This window comes from Dermacentor andersoni, chromosome 9 (assembly GCF_023375885.2).
Source record: "Dermacentor andersoni chromosome 9, qqDerAnde1_hic_scaffold, whole genome shotgun sequence".
Classification (NCBI taxonomy): Eukaryota; Metazoa; Arthropoda; class Arachnida; order Ixodida; family Ixodidae; genus Dermacentor; species Dermacentor andersoni.
In genome coordinates, this window is record NC_092822.1 from 29000548 (window position 1) to 29018011 (window position 17464).

Sequence of the window (17464 nt, forward strand, 5' to 3'; positions counted from 1 at the left end):
CATCACGGTTAAAGCAAAAGCATATAGCAGCTACAAAATAGAAGTTACATTATATCTCGCATATATTTAGATACGTTTTTTAAGTGTGTAAACCTGTCTATGCCTACCCAATGAGGGAACCCGTACATCCATCCGTGACACAAGATGGTCGCTTTCGAGAGCACTTGCAGCCGCGAGCCAATTCACCTTCGGGCTGGCTGCCTCTCGCGTAAACGTGAACTAAGCGGTGAGAACACAGCACACACACGAAGCTATCAGCACTCGGCACACTCCGTCCCCACCGCAGATCGTCTTCAAGATAAGGCATGCGTGGCTGTGCCATACGCAGTCGCCACTGGAGTAGAACGCACTCCCCGCCTTGCGCGGGATGGAAGACAGCGCGCTACCTCCGTGCTTTCCCGCCTTGCACGCACGAGGTTGACCCACCGTCGTCGGCTCGCCCCTGCCCGCTTTCACTCGCACGTACAGCCAAGTGTGTGCGGCAACGATGTTATTGCACTTAGACTTTATATGGAACATCACGGCAATGACAATAGCGGAAATGTGCCTGGAGTGTCCGTATAACTGATAGTGCAATAAAACTATCGGCATAACCATAGCCTCCTGTATGCATTAATGTCAGCCCAGCGATGCCAAAGACCGGGGGACTCTAAAAGGGCGCCACTTTCCCAGTAGTTGGTCACAGCCTATGGGGGCAATGTTATTGTTTTGTCAGCTGTGTCCCATCGCAGGAGATCGGACGCTATGCAGGAGTCAAAAAGCGGGTATGGAGCGTGGCAGCAGTGCCAAGCTAAAGTTCATACCCTTGCAACGGCAGGAATATATTGATTGGGATTAGCCGACGTGCTTGCTTAGTAGTTATGGTGTTCGGCTGCTAAGCATGCGGTTGCTGGATCGAATCCCTGCCACGGCGGCCACATTTCGATGGGGCCGAAATGAGAATGCCCGTGTGCTTAGATTTAGGCGCATATTAAAGAATCCCAGGTGATCCAAATTTCCGGAGTCTCCCACTACACCATGCTTCGAAATCATATCATGGTGCTGGCAGATAAAACCCAATAATTTTAGGACAAGAAACTGAGCTAGTTGGTTAGGATTCATAATGTAAAAAAGGGGCAAGGCGTGTAGACACGGACACAAGGCAAGAGAAGTGGAGTTTGTGTTGTCCATTTCTCTTCCGTTTTGCCCGTATCTGTGCGGCTTGCCTCTTTTTTGAATTAGGAACCCAACAATTAAATTTGTTTATTGATTGGAATTGTGATTTTGCAGAAATGGAGCAGTGGCTCCCATGTGTTGGATAGTGACTGGGCAGACATTGAAAAAGTATAGGAAGCCGTGACTTGGCACGTGTTCGTGTCGTGGTAGGTTTTAGTGTTTGCCGCCGCCGCCCCTCGATCAGCGCGCGCTCTTCCAGTAACACAATGGCTGCGACCCGCAACGCATGGCTACCACACCGGCACTTGACAACTAGAGAAGATAATTGTATACGTTATAAGAAGCGACTTAAGTTGCGCACGCGATACTGTGAGAAAAATTTGTGCCGAGCGCTCGCATTTGGCAAAGCATGGAAATGTGTACGCATCGCCTGAAGAACCGGCCGGGAACCACACACTGGGCCGGAGCCCCGAGCAAGCACAGCGGGGACTCGTGGGTCACGTGTCGGCCCGACATATGGAGAAATGGCAGAGAGAGAGAGAGAGAATACAATACACGGAGAATACACGGAGAATTGACTTGCGGAGGCTGGCTAGGGGAACGCTATGCTCCGTGCAAGTTTTATTTCTTTCCTCCGCACTGTCACTGTGTCTTGGTCATCTTATATCCCAACCAAGACTGACAGTGCGCATAAATGAAAGAAATAATAAAGTAAGCAGAGTCGGTTGGAAGGGAGATTTAAACTTCGCGAAAAGACGAAGACAAGCGAAAGAAACACACAGCACACCACGACCGCAGTGGTGTGTTGTATGTATATGTAAAAGTATGGACGAACTAGCCTTCAAGAACGTCCTACAGAGTCGGTTACCCATTAAATGCGAAAAAAATGTGCACCTTAGTGAACGTTAGCGTGTTCAGAGTGCACTGCATCGTCTTGCTGCCGCATTTTTTTTTTTTTTTTTTAAATTATGGGGTTTTACGTGCCAAAACCACTTTCTGATTATGAGGCACGCCGTAGTGGAGGGCTCCGGAAATTTCGACCACCTGGGGTTCTTTAACGTGCACCTAAATCTAAGTACACGGGTGTTTTCGCATTTCGCCCCCATCGAAATGCGGCCGCCGTGGCCGGGATTCGATCCCGCGACCTCGTGCTCAGCAGCCCAACACCATAGCCACTGAGCAACCACGGCAGGTTGCCGCATTGTGTCTGCCAGTTGAATAAAGCATTTTCTTGGCTAAATTAACGTTCCAAGTTACAGTGGGGATGGCTAGGAAGGTTTGGTGTACCGGTGAACGCTGTCACGCTGAATGCACGTGTTTTACTTTGTCTCTCGACAGCACGTTCTTGCACGCAGTTTTACGGAATCGGATCGACGGACCCTCACCTTAAGCTGGCCTGCGAAGGACGCAAGTGCCTGTGCATAGAAGGTAATGACTCCACTCAGTGCAGAGCTGTCAGCTCGGTCTCTTCTTTCCTACCTCTTCTCGGTGAACCAGTAAATCTCTTTCTCTCTCTCTCTCTCTCTCTCTCTATATATATATATATATATATATATATATATATATATATATATATATATATATATATATATATCATAAGAAGCCAACAGAAACTGACACCAAGGATAACATAGGGTAGATTACTTGTGCTTAGTAAATGAAATAAAGCAACGATAAATTAATGGAAATTAAAGTGGATGAAAAAACAACTTGCCGCAGGTGTAGAATGGTCCCACACCTTCGTGGTATCGTTCCTTACCTGCGGGAAGTTGTTTTTTTATCCTTATGCAAAAAAGGTGAGGCGTGCAGACGGGACACAAAAGAGAAGTGGACAAAATGTGTTCTCTTGTGTCCTGTCTGCACGTGTTGTCCACTTCTGTTGTGTCCTGTCTGCATGCCTCACCTTTTTTGCATAATGAAGCCTTACCAACTAGCTCAGCTTTCTGTCGTTTTTTCATCCACTTTCATTTCCAATATTTTATCGTTTTTTAATTCATTTATGAGGCACAAGTAATTTCTCCTATGTTGTCCTCGGTGTCAGTGTTTGCTGCCTTCTTATGATATGACTAATAAATATCAGGGCCCTCTGTTAACCCCCTTTCTTCGCGCGCGCGCACACACACACACACACACACACACACACACACACACACACAGAAGTGTTTCCCAAAAGTCCATGATTGTCTAGAATGAAAGCGTGGCACGCAACCTTGACGTGACCTTTTTTTTTTTTTGCTTTACAGCTGAGTGTCCTAGGCGAGAGCCCTTTCTGAACGTTGAAAGAGTGATACCAGTGCAAATAAAGCGGCAGATGCTCCTAGAGATGGCCTGCGAGGAGCATGACTTTGGTAAAAGAGTATTCAGGTTTTCTTTCTTTTTTTGCATTGTTTACTCTAAAAAAAAAAATGTAACAGAAAGGACAATTTCGTTGCATTACGACTTTCCGTATAGATTGAATCATTCATATTGTTTTGAATTTTACTGAAGTAAACCTAATTTTTTTAGCATTGTTGTTATTGTACCAATTGATCCAGAAGTATACGCTTCAGCTGTGTCTAACCAGTTATCAAAAAAAATAAAAAATGTTTTACTGAAGTAAATTTTTTTTTTATAACTGATTGGACATTGCCGAAGCCTATAATTGTGGGTCAAATGGTACAATAACAACCATGCAAGTACTCTATGTACATCATGGTTAGCGCGCAACACAGCATATAGAACAGATAAATATCAGACATGAATACATATATCATTTACACATTTCTATACTATGTTGCCAAGCTTATAAAGCAGAGAAACTATAAAAGTTAACGTATGGCACATTTTAAATTACTGGTAAACGCTTATTTAGTTGGTAAAAGGAATGCAGGCACTACAGTGCAGTCTGCTTATAACGATATCGAGAAAGACGAAAAATTTGATCGTTATAACCGATGATCGCTATATCTGGACTGCAGTTATCAAAAAAAAAAAAAAAATTTTTTTTTAGCGCGTTTGCGCTCTGAACTTTGCAGCTCTGAACTCGAATTCGCTACTTGCTCTAAAGAATAGATGATGTATACAGTAGGCCGTGAAAAACAAACTTTATTTCTAGCGCCAATGACCGTGTCAAGGATTAGGCGCGCCGAAATAGTCCGAAATCTGCACTTGCTTTTGCGGCAGCTTCAGCTTCACAACCGCGGTGTGCATGGATTCCAGCTGCTGCGCGAACACTGGCGGCAATCCTTTAGCATGCATAAAATCAATTAAGGAGTCGATCGACGACAGTGCACTTTGCGTGGACATCGTGGTCGGGGTCAAGGAGCCACTGTCGATCTCGTTGTCACTGTCGCTGATGCCGTCGCCACCGTCGCACAACTTTGCGTCTGTCGAGACCACATCATCGGCGATCGCCTCGTCGGTGACCTCATCGCAGAACGAGGCAGCACTGTCTGCAGTCAAAAACTCCTTCGACACACCACCTGTGTCACCAGTAGGAATGAGCTCCCAGAGCTCGGTTATGTCAGCGACTTCCACCGGGTTGGTCTCAGTGGGTTGGGGAAGTTCGTCCTTACGCACAAAGCCCGCCTTCTTGAAGCAATTGGTGATGAACCACTGGTAAAGCGCCTCTTCAACATCGGCGTACAAAGGGTCTCTAACCCCTTTTCCGCTGATCGGAATGGCCGCTGATAGCTCCTGCCTTCACAATCGCGGTGCTCCCGGTTTTCAAGATGGTTGATATCGTTAACTGGACGAGCTCATACTTCTTCACGAGGGCGCTCACCTTGAAGCCGCATCGAGAGTCCTGCAAAATATCCATCTTCGTGTCAAGCGACACAGCTTTGCGCTTTGTCGGCGCCATCTTCGAAGCTGGGTTCAGGGTGTCTACCAACCGGGAAAACCGGGAATTCTCAGGGATGTTGAGTAGTCTGGAAAAAGTCAGGGAAAACTCAGGGAATTTGGGCTTCTATCAGAGAAAATTAGCGGCAATTTTATTGAAAAGATCGAAAGTCGCGGTAATGCTGGCTCGAGTAACAGACAGGAATCGTAATGAATCGTCTTTGACGCCCTGTCGTCGACTGGAGGAGTTGCGAGTGTACAGTCAACGACCGACTTTCCGGATTCCCGATAATTTGGACGGCTTCGCGGCACCGCCATGTACCCCATAGAGTCAACGTATCAGAACGTGTGACATTTCCGACGCAAGAACTCTTCGCCGTCCGATTTTCCGGACGTTTTGCCGTGACCGCAGGTCCGAAACGGCAATAATCAAAGGCACCACTGCTGCCGTATTGATTACTTCGGCACCTCGAACCGGCACTCTCGCACGCAGATCCGCTGGCAGCCGTTGCTGCCATTGCGGCAACGCTAGGCCTAGCTGCTTCGACGTTCGCTATGAAGCCTCTTGCCGTTGGATGCCGAGTTTTTTATTGAAAGAATTAGCTGCTGTCAGCAATGGCACAGACTCCGCCTTTGTGGTCCTCGCGATTGGCTTAGCAACTTGGAAGACACGGTGCGTTGCATAACGCCGGTTCCTGAAAGTCAGCTTCGCCTCTGTACTGAAATGTTACTTGGTGAAGCATACGCAAAAGTATTGCAGTGAAGCATAACAAGCGTGGGAAGGGGCTATTGCCACGGAACACAGTATGTATTCTTTAATTATACACGCATGCACCCGGTATTTCCTGTCACAGTACGAGCACCGATATGCCTAATATGTGTACCGACAGGCTTTCAGAGCGTTTTCGAACGTGCCTGTATGGTTTGAGCCCCTAAAGGCACTAAATTACACGCATTTTTTTTTTCACCTGGCCGATTTTTCGTACGTTTTCGCGGCACCTAGGGAGTTCTAAAAATCGGTTGTAGACTGTGCAACTGACCAAGATGCTTCAAATGGTCCTTGGGGTGAACGAGTGGCGGAAGGAGGACAAGAACAGAAATGACCTACGCATTGAGGAATAAACGGGAAAGGAAGCTTGCTGCCGCCGTTTTGAAGGAGCTTGAGCTCAAAAAATAATGTTTTGGCTAATGGCGAGATGCATGTGTCCCTCATCAAAACCAAAATAAACTCTTTAAAGCAGTGAAACACAACACTCAGGAGTCGTGCGCGTGCTGAGAGTATGTCAGCACAGTTGAGGTTGACTTACGAGCTGTTGAGAGAGAATCTCGATTGTGACAGAGTTAGGGCCTCATACCACTGAGCTTGCTATGAGTTGATAGAAATAGCTCATATTAGAAAATATTTGCGTCTATATGCATCTCCTTTTTATTTGTATTTGAGAATGTCCGACTCCATTTGCAATTTTTTTCGAGGACACTTTATTTGCTGTGTATTTTACTAACCCCCCCGGCCTTCTATTCTCTTTTTGAATAACACAAACGCTACTCCTTAGTATTCAAATTGGATTAAGGCGCTTCTTTATTTTTTCATGTGATTACTAGAGAGTGACAGCATCAGGCGATATGGTTTCAGCCCGTCTTGACATAAAACATAGTTCTGCATCACTCAGGGAAATTTGCAATGGCACTCGGGGAAAACCTGGAAAACTCAGGGAATTTGGAAATGTCAACTTGGTAGACACCCTGTGGGTTGAACCGTTGGTTGCACGCTGCTTCGGTGGTGTCAGCCTGCTATCGCGAGAGAGACGCGGGACGGGCGCCACCGCGCCGCTTTGCTTGTCGCTTCTGTTTTTCTTTCTCTCTCTTTCGGAGCGACTGTGGCCGACGCGCATGAAGCAGCTAGCGCCATCTTGTGGCGCGCTGCGCCAACGTTGGCTGCGCCTACTCGTGCGCGGGCGGGGCGAGACGCGCTGCGCGGTAATGGCGGCAGATACGAACTTACGGAGGTAAACATTGCCTCGTCTCGACATCGTTCGTTTCAGGGAACTAAGCAACGCAAACGTTACGATTATTTGGCACGGAAAACGCCGTCCAGACTGCAAAATTTTGATCGTTATATCCGATATGCGGTGAATAACCTATCGTTATAAATGGTTTTTTTTTTCCCATAGACCTAATGCATAAAATGACACTCTCATGTCGACCCATCGTTATAACCGATATATCGTTATATGTGGTATCGTTATAAGTGGACTGCACTGTAACAGTATAAAAAAGAGAGAAATGCAAAATTTCGATTTAAGCATTCAAAGGTGTTCAAAAAAGTATCGTGAGTAAGTTGGGCGCGACAACAATGGACAGAGTATGTTTTGAAAATTTTCATAACTATAAGAAATGGTGGTTACTTTACCGATAACATTTGAGACCTTTGCTTGTCTCATTAAAATAACTTAGAGGACAGAAGAAGTGCACCTTATTGCTCTGTTGACAGCGATGTTTATTTGCGGTAAGTGAAGTGTTCAGCTACAAAAATGTTTGCCAGATTTCCGGGTATTGCAGTGGGTGATTGTGCACGCAATTCAACCTCAGGACTTGAATAAAGTCATTGGAACTGTCACCACATCGCAACTACTTGATGGAAAGAAAGCTTTCTCTTGTTCTACTGTACATTCACAATTAAATTAATAAAAGCTCAGCTAGTTGGTCATTACCACCGTATAACGTATTTACCAGCACCAAGTCTGGCTAGTATAAAACCTATTTGATTGTTAAAATATGTTGGTTAGCCTTCTGATAACAGCTGTAGGGTGCTTCCCGTGACACCATATAGTATGTAAGAAGCATGGCCGCATTTGCTAATTTTCGTATGGTTTTACGTGCAGTATGGATCGCATATGTGTCTGGGAACAGCGTCGTCAACGGCTTCCGTCACATACGTCTACGCGTCACTACTGTGCTCAAAGAAGGTAATGGAAGTGACTTGATACTCGCATGGTATCGATTACGTAGTTTTTTAAGCTTAACGCCCTACAGAATGATTTAGGAGATGATCCCGGGTCAATGAGGCGAAAGCTTTCGGTGAGCGCATAATAAAATATCACAGGTGAGCGTGCTACTCGTTGCTTACAGGACCACGATAGGCTCGAGTGGCATGCAGAATAGCCTGTCATTCGCACAGAAAAAGAAAGAAACGCCATTGGTGCGGTCGTGATCGATCAATCAAGCAATCAATTTTAATGAGAATGACCAAGTCATTCTAAACTGGTAAATTACATTTTTAAAACTATCTGTGGAATTTTTCTGATGCAGTTGATTCTTTATTCGAGGTGACAATGAATATCAAAGTTGCCGTATCGAGTTCCATGCACAGAGTGCGTCAGCAGTAACATCAGCATGACGTTACAGATTTCGCAGTATTTATTGTATTTGGTGCGCTTTCATGGCTAGTAGGGGTGCGTGAAAGATACCAGGATCAGACTTGGTTTACTTTTGATTTCGGTGTAATAGTTTTCTATCATTAAACAACAAACTAGCGCTGCGTGGTCGCTACTACAGATCTATCACGTCACGGGCAGTTGGTAAGAAATATACGGCGTGGCGTCACCGTCCACCTTTCACTTGTGCCTGTCCTGGCTCAGCACGCGCCGGTCATTGTAAGGCTGACCTATTCGTGATTACAGATTTGCATAATCCGTAAACCTAGCTTAACCAAATGCGTGTTTGTTTGTAATGCCCCTATCGACTCTTTCGGGCGTCTGCCCAACGCAAAGGGTGTAATACATACGTGAGTTGGACATTCCAAGTGATCTACTTTATTTATTTGTTTAGCGCACTACTCGTTCCTTACAGGACCGCGATCAGCTCGAGGGGCATGCGTAATAGCACATCATCCACACAGAAAATGATAAATAACGCCACTCGTACGGTTGGGATTAATCAATTGATCACTAATTCAATTGATCAATCAATCGATTGATCAATCAATCAACCAATCAATCAATCAATTGTTTGGTCAGTCAGTCAGTCTTTCAGTCAGTCATTCGGTTGGTCGTTTGGTCGGTCGCTCTTTCTGCCGTTCGTTCAGTCAGTCCTTCAGTCAGTCATTCAGTTTAGCCATTAAATCGTTCAGTCGTCATTCAGCCACTCGTTCATTCGTTCAGTCAGTCATTCATTGTTCAGTCATTCAATCAGTCATTCGGTCGGTTGTTTAGTCGTTTGGTCCGTCATTCGTTCAGTCAGTTGTTCAGTCAGTCAACAGTTCAGTCATTCAGTCAGTCGGTCATTCAGTCGTCCTTCCTTTCATTAAGTCGTTCAATGAGTCGTCCAGCCAGTTATTCAGTCATTCAGTCACTTGTTTAGTCAGTTATTTAGTCAGTCGTTCAGTCATTGAGTCGGGTGTTCAACCATTCAGTCAGTTGTTTGGTTGTCATGTCAGCTGTCTTGTCAGTCCTGTCAGTCGTTCATTGAGTCATTTAGTCAGTCATTCAGTCAGTTCTGTCGTTCAGTCAGTTAATTGTTCATTTGTTCATTCAGTTTAGTCATTCATTTGTTCAGTCAGTAAGTCATTCAGTTCTTCGGTCATTCAGTCGTTCAATCAGTCATTCGGTCAGTCGTTCAGTCAGTCGTGCAATCGTTCAATCAATCGTTTGGTTGTTCAATAAAACTTTCACTCAATCAGTCGTTCAATTGTCCGGTTGTTCAGTCATTCAATCAGTTGTTCAGTCGGTCGTTCAATCAATCGGTTGCTCCATCGTTCGGTCATTCAATCGGTCAGTCAGTGAGTCGTTCAATCAATTGTTCAGTCGGTCGTTCAATCGTTTAATCAATCCGTCGTTCAACAAATAAATAAAACACTTGTTCAGTTAGTTGAGTCGGACTGGGTCGGATCAGGTCCGGTCCTGTAGGTGGGTTGCAATGAAACACTCAGTCCTTCAATCGCTCAATCAGGAATCAATAAATCAGCCAATCAGCCTAAAGGCAGTGTTAATCGATCCTGCCATTCTTTTAACAATAAAGATTAAATTCTATTCCTATCTTAAAGTGGGCGGATAGCCATAAATGTCGGAAATTAGACTTTCTCAATTCGTCCTATCAACCCGAACATTTCAGGTGCAGAGAACAGCGTATCGGTCTTGATGGGTGAAAAGTTGTTCCTGGCTCCTCATCACTGTACCACGGCCGACTTGAGTGAAGGCGGACGCTACTTTGTCTTCGGACGAGATGGCGAGCTCGTTGCGAGAGACGGATCTCATGGGTAAGTTTCTGAATAAATTTGCCTTCGCTTTGGCCCTGTCGTTTAACTTCCTAACTTGCCGCTGGCAGGAGCCGAATCCACGACCTCCGAAATTTGTGGATTCGGCTTCCAGCGGTGTCAAGTTACCTTTTTGTCCACTTTCAGTTCCCTTTTTTGAATTATATACTACATTCCGATTTCAACAGCAGCTAATCTCCTTGATGCTTTTTTTGGCTTCACTACCTTTTGGCTTTATAAACACACACACACACACCCACACATATACATTGATTGTACTGAAGCAGTGGGCATGGTGCTAGTGAAAGAGGAGAAGACGACGAGAAGTGCTGGTTTCCCCATTTTGATATAGCGCCGACCTGTTTAAGCCTACCGCTACCACCTAGAACTAGTGCTGCTAGGCGAACACCCCAGTTGTATTTGGTGGAGGTGCTGGGTTTCTCTTCGACATCCTGGAGCTCCGCAGTCGGACGCTTTCACCAGCTATTGCAATGAATGAACCGGGACCATCCCAGGCTGCTGCTCCTGTGCCCCGCATCATCCGGCAGCGCGATCTGGCTATATTTAGCGGCACAGACGACCACGACTTGGAAGACTGGCTCGCCAAATATGACCGTGTAAGTTCCTATAATAAGTGGGATGACTGCACCAAGCTCACAAATGCCATCTTTTACTTGACTGACGTGGCAAACCTATGGTTCTGCAGTCATGAAGCCGATTTTACCACCTGGTCGGCTTTCACGACAACTTCGACTGAGGTCTTCGGCTGTCCCGCCGTTCGCCGGTTTCACACTGAGCAGCGCTTGCGTGGTCGAGTTCAACGCCAGGATGAGACCTTCACCAGTTATACTGAAGACGTGCTCTCGCTCTGCAAGAGCGTCAACTCCTCTATGGACGAAGGTGACAAGATCAAGCATTTCATGAAAGGCATCGATCACCATGCCTTCCAAATGCGCGTCGCGAAGAGTCCCCGGACTATTGCCGAGGTCATACATCTTTGTCAGCAGTATGACGAGCTGTGTAAGCAGCATGCATCAACATGCGCTGCTCAGCAGGACACCGCGGATCTATTTTCATCGGATTTCGGCCGCTACGCTGCCGACGTCTCTGTTTTAGTGCCGGAGATAAAGCAGTTTATCCGTCAGGAAGGGGCCCGCCAACTCTCTCTGGCGAATAGCACACCCGAGCCGTCGACAACCTCTGCTCCTTCGCTTCGTCACAATACAACGGGGATGTTCGCCTAGCAGCACTAGTTCTAGCTTCTAACGGTAAGCTTAAACAGGTTGGCGCTATATAAAAACGGGGAAACCAGCACTTCTCGTCGTCTTCTTCTCTTTCACTAGCACCGTGCCCACTGCCCACTGCTTTCAGTACAATCATTCCCCACCGAAAGAGTAGCCATCCTGGCGACCTAAGGACAGGAGAACACAGGGGGGTCATGGCAATGCTTAAGTCGGGAGATGTGGACAATTTCCCGGCCCCTACGACGCTGGTCAGAAGGAGATTCTATTGGCTTGATGAGGTAGTTGACCACGGATATTTGCTTCACTACCCGATAAGGACTTGGTACTTGGAAAGCAACTTGGAGGAAACGCCTGGAGCAGTAGAGGGCACCCGCAAGCAGACTAGCGAGCCAGGAGCAAAGCACGTAGCCGTAGTGGATGAATCGTGGCGATGCTTTTGGCGCCACTGGTCCTGGGATGTGAACGAACGAGCGAGCTGGCGACATTCTGCGGCGTAAGCAGCCGCTCTGGAAACAGTCGCCCACTCCGAAGCATCTGGCCGGTAAGGTAGAATCATGTCCATAGTGCATGAAGGTTTGTGCCTGTAAAGTAGAAAGATAGGGGAGAACCCAGTCGTGCTTCGCGTGGCAATATTGTAAGCGTAGGTGACAAATGCAGAATGCGATCCAATTTTGAATGGTCAGATGAAGTATACATGGCCAACATGTCGACAAGGGTGCGATTGAAGCGTTTTGTTGTCCCATTAGTTTGAGGATGATATGCCGTGGTAGTGCGGTGAATGATGCGACACTCCTTTAGTAATAATGCTGAAATAACATCTGAGAGGAAAACGCGACCCTGGTTGCTCAGTAGTTCTCGAGGTGCTCCATGGCGTAAAATCAGGTTTTGAAGGATAAACCAGGCAACGTCTTTTGCTGTGGCAGATGCTAGGGCTGAAGTTTCAGCGTACCTCGTGAAGTGGTCGATAGCAACAATAACCCAGCGGTTGCTGCTTGTAGTGTTGGGAAGTAGGCCGCATACGTCAATGCCGACGTGGTCGAATGCGCGCGCGGGGCATGTTAAAGGTGGCAAGGGGCCAGTGGTATGTTGAGGTGGCGTCTTGCGTCGTTGGCATATGTGGCATGACCGGACATACTGGCGAACGAAACGGTACATACCGCGCCAGTAGTACCGAAGCTGGAGGCGAGAGTATGTCTTTAGTACACCAGGGTGGCCGCATTGTGGGTCGTGGAACGTGGCGCAGATGTCGGAGCGGAGGTGTCGGGGTATAACAAGCAACCACTGGCGGCCATTCGAGTTGTAGTTGCAGCGGTGCAGCAGGTTATCCCAAATGATGAAGTGCGCTGCTTGACGACGAAGTGTCCGAGAGATCGGCGCTGTCGACTGGCTAGACAGGAAGTCAAAAAGCGAAGAAATCCATGGGTCTTTGCGCTGCTCTGATGGCATGCCGGAAATGTTGAGGGGGAAGGCTCCGCAGGTGGATATAGACGAGGGGACAGGACCCAGAGGGCAGGGGTGACCGGGATAGAGCGTCTGCATCTGAATGCTTTCGGCCTGAGCGATAAACAATGCGGATGTTGTACTCTTGTAGGAGCAATGCCCAACGGGCGAGCCGACCAGTTGGATCCTTTAGTGAAGATAACCAGCATAGGACATGATGGTCGGTCACGATGTAAAATGGACGCCTGTACACGCAAGGACGAAATTTTCCGATAGCCCAAATGATGGCCAGACATTCCTTCTCTGTAACCGAGTAGTTCGCGTTGGCTTTGGTAAGGGTGCGGCTGGCATTCACGAGGACTTACTCTTCGACGCCATTCTTGCATTGTGCAAGAACAGCACCGAGCCCGACTCCACTGGCGTCCGTATGGATCTCAGTTGGAGCAGATGGATCGAAGTGTCGCAGTACGGGAGGAGAGGTGAGAACGCGTTGCAGTTCTTGGAATGCGTCGTCGCACGCCGGGGATCAGGCTGATAGGTCAGAACTGCTGGTGAGAAGCTGCGTCAAGGGGGCCATGATAGAGGCACAGTTACGGATGAAGCGTCGGAAATATGAGCACAAGCCGATGAAACTGCGAAGCTCTTTCATGGTGGTAGGTTCAGGGAACTCGCATACGGCGCTATGTTTCGTGTGAACCGGGAGGATACCGTCTTTTTAAACTACATGGCCGAGAATAGTAAGCGTGCGAGCGCCGAAGTGGCATTTCTTCAAATTTAGTTGCAATCCTGCAGTGGAGAGGCACGCAAGGACTTGCTCGGGGTGGCTGAGGTGCGACGCATTCGGTGGAAAAACCACAATGTCATCTAAATAACATAGGCACGTTTCCCACTTCAGCCCTCGAAGAATGGTGTCCATCATTCGCTCGAAAGTGGCAGGCGGGTTGCACAGGCTGAACGGCATGGCGGCAAATTCATATAGACCATCAGGAGTTACAAAGGCTGTCTCTTGGGGATTGGTCTCTGCCATTGGCACTTGCGAGTACCCGGAGCGCTGATCCAGCGAGGAAAGGAATTCCGCTCCCTGCAGACTGTCCAAGGCATCGTCGATGCGCGGCAGAGGATAAACATCTTTGAACTTTATTCCGTTGAGGCGGCGATAGCTGACGCAGAACCGAATGGAGCCATCTTTCTTTTTAACGAGGACAACTGGAGATTCCCAGGGACTGTTAGAGGGCTGGATGATGCCACGCTCCGGTATGTCGTCAACGTGCTGGTCGATGATACGGCGTTCAGCGGCCGACACATGATACGGATGCTGGCGCATTGGTGTTTGTTGACTGGTGTCGATATGGTGAACGACTGCGGACGCTTGGCCCAAGGATGGTTGGTCAATGTCAAATGAGAAACGAAAACGTCAGAGGAGCTTGACGAGTTCTGCGTGCGGCGCAGGTGTGAGTTCTGTGTTGACGGCACGAGTGAAGACGTCTGCAGGGGCATTGGTCGCAGCGGGAGGAGTGACGGCAGAATATATACATATATATGTGTCTGTGTGTGTGTGTTGACACGTGTACTTGTTTATCTGTACCGGGTGACTACGTTTCACCTCCTAACAAGTGTTACCACACAGTGCAGGACGCGCCTGCATGTATCAGATGTTTCTCGAAAGTTATTGACGGTTCTATCTGCTGTGTGCTGTCACCGAACCTTGTGTAATCTGATTTCCTTGCGCGATGTGAATGGTTTAGAACTTTCTGGAAGACGCGGAGGTCGATTACCCTGGAATCTTCTATGACTTTCAAGAAATTTCCAATACATGCAGTCCGTGAAATGCGGTCACCCGATAAGTACACGTTTCAATACAAGTTCACGTGTCTATACACACACACACACACACACAAGTGCACACACACGCACACATACACATACGCATACACACACATGCACACACACGCACACGCATGCACACACACCCACAGATATAGTGTACTTGCAGCACAACCCGGACTTGAAGCGGTGGCACATTCTCGGCCCGTGGCAAAACGCAGCCGGTGCTTTACCCGAAAGTGATGCAGGCGTTTCCGAGGTTTTCAGGCCTCAAGGAAAGTTTGGGAATATTTTCATTCTCTATGTTTGCGTCTGTAACATTATGCAATGTTTCTATGTGTACGTCACCCACTGTGCCCAGCAAATGGAGTCTGGCTATCCAGGCGATTGGCCTGGGTAACTTCTCCAGCATATCGTTCACGTGTGTATCTATTTTTCTATCTCTTGGCAGCCGTATGCGTATTTGAGTAAGTCAATGCACTTTGAAAAAAAAAAAAACAAATTATTACAATGTTAGGGCTTGTGACCGGCCGGAACGTCCCAATAAGTTTGTTATGCTTGCCAACGTGAAGCTGCTCATACGCATTATGTAAATAGGTCGGCCAGAGAAGACCTTTCTCAAGACTGAAATCAAAAAGTACCCTGTGCATTTCGTTTTCAGTCTCGAGAAAGGTGGAAACGTCGACACAAGAAACAGTTCTTTTTTAAGAAGTGCACCAACTTTTCAATCATAAGCTTGCGGCAACCATGGATACCTGCAGCTTGATGTTATATACAGGGTGTCCCAGCTAACTTTAGCCAGAGTTTAAAGATATGCGAATGCCACTTAGCTGGACAGAACCAAGGTAATGTTGTTTGCTGTTGCTTGGAGATACTCAGATTATTTTCTTTTATTTTGCCTCATTAGACATTTAGTGTTAATTAATCAACTTTCCAAATATTATTAGATGAACAGTGCAAATGAGAAAATTGTAGAGTGACATGAAAACTGTCCATACAGCTTTCTGTTGCTCAATACGTGCTACATAAAAGTGTTCTTTCGAGCGTCAAAGAAGCCCGCAAATGCACGCAAAATTGCCCCGCGATTGCCCGCTCGAGGCCGCCGGTTGAACCAGAAAACATTACAGCGTCACATCACGCACATGCCCCCTCTCCCCGCTCCCTTACAGCGTTTACCCATATATGTCTAGGCACATTTGTCATAAAGTCTACCTTGAATCGATTTCTTGACTTTGAGCACCCTCCTCCGATTTTTTTTCGGCTAAATTTTTTTCATCACTTTCTCTTTGCAGCATAAGATACAGCATGGACAAGCACGTGCGCCTCTTCAACACACAAAATAAGTCTCGAAGGGCCGCAAGGCTTTACTCAGTTCTTCAATGGCTGGCATCGCATCTCCAGAGGCACGGAGGCTGCCCGGAGCACTCGAGAGTCGTGCGGTCAGTGTCAGTTCGCGGCGCTTAGCAAAAGTGCAGGCAGGTTTTCTCCTTTGCTTGTAAAGGGCTTTCTGATGGAAGCAATACTCTCAGGGGGCGTTATCTTTCCACGGTTGCCACGGGCAACTGCATCCGACTCTGCCTAAGGCAGGTATTAACATGGATTCTGAAGTGCAACACAGCGCAGCGAGATGAACACTGATAGCGAGAAGACAACACAAGCGCTGACTAATAACAGGGGCTTTATTGCAACAAGACAATATATAGCGGGTGCAGCCCGACGCATGCGTTCAATCGCCTTCTCGTCGAATAATAAAGAGTAACAGCAGTATAGTGTAATACTGAAAGATAGTGACAAACTTTCGATAAGAGGTTTGCGTGCGTACTACTGTGACACGTGTGATAAGGAAAAGGTCGCTCAGGATTGAAAACGCATTATAAAGAAACGTCGCGCATGCCCATCACCGGACCAACCGTCGAGCAGTGGGAGGCCCAGCTGACAAGCTCGAGCCCTGAAGACCGGCATCGCCTGGTGAGCAGGGCCGAGCTATCGGCTCAGGCCCACGGCATCGTGCACTAGGGACGCCGCCCACCTCGGACGATTTTACCGTCGGCTCATTGCTACTAATAAAGTTTATTCCTCCTCCTCGCGCATGTGTGCAAATTCGAGCAAAGCGTACATCACAACCTGGATTTTATATATATATATATATATATATATATATATATACCAAACATAAGCGCGAAGTTGCGCTTATCGTCTTTCTAAATACCCTTGGCCCATTGAAAAATGCAGTCACTATATATATAAATTTTAAGAAGTGCAGGCGCCCTCAAAACACAACAACAAACATTTAATTTTGATGTTTGGCCGGGGTCGCCCTTAATCAGGAGTGTGAATGTAAGCGCTTGTACGCGAGCACGCACGCATACACAGGCACGCACACGCACGCACACACACATACATCGTAGTAAAAAACACTACGGAAGGCCTAGGGGCCTGTATCCCATTAAACTGTGTCCATTCTCTGTGCGAGCATATGTACCAACTTAAATATTTAACGCAAACACACACAGTCATTAAAAAATATTTTCCTCCCGTCTGTAATAACCCTACAGTCCTTGTCCACATTCAATATTTAGGCACCATCCATCGTGTAGACGTCAACTGTTGTCCTCTTGCTATCGCACCTTTGTTTTCATTTGCTGATGGCAATTATTGACTCTATCGCCGACTCATCCACTACGCGTATTCGATGTGGAAACTTGTATCTTATGACGCCCATTGTATAAAC

The 17464-nt window shown here is 47.1% G+C and overlaps 1 protein-coding gene across 2 annotated transcripts in view; it reads left to right on the plus strand.

The window, feature by feature from the left end:
* Window positions 1–16819, plus strand: part of LOC126527514 (complement C3-like) — a 154048-nt gene extending 137229 nt beyond the window's left edge. For both annotated transcript variants that reach the window (XM_055068701.2, XM_055068702.2), the window contains 5 exons: window positions 2494–2583; window positions 3399–3503; window positions 7857–7940; window positions 10084–10228; window positions 16026–16819. In XM_055068701.2, the coding sequence (XP_054924676.1) occupies window positions 2494–2583; window positions 3399–3503; window positions 7857–7940; window positions 10084–10228; window positions 16026–16197 (596 nt within the window). In that variant the 3' untranslated portion in view covers window positions 16198–16819. The remainder of the gene's footprint in view (window positions 1–2493; window positions 2584–3398; window positions 3504–7856; window positions 7941–10083; window positions 10229–16025) is intronic.
* Window positions 16820–17464: the final 645 nt, after the last annotated feature.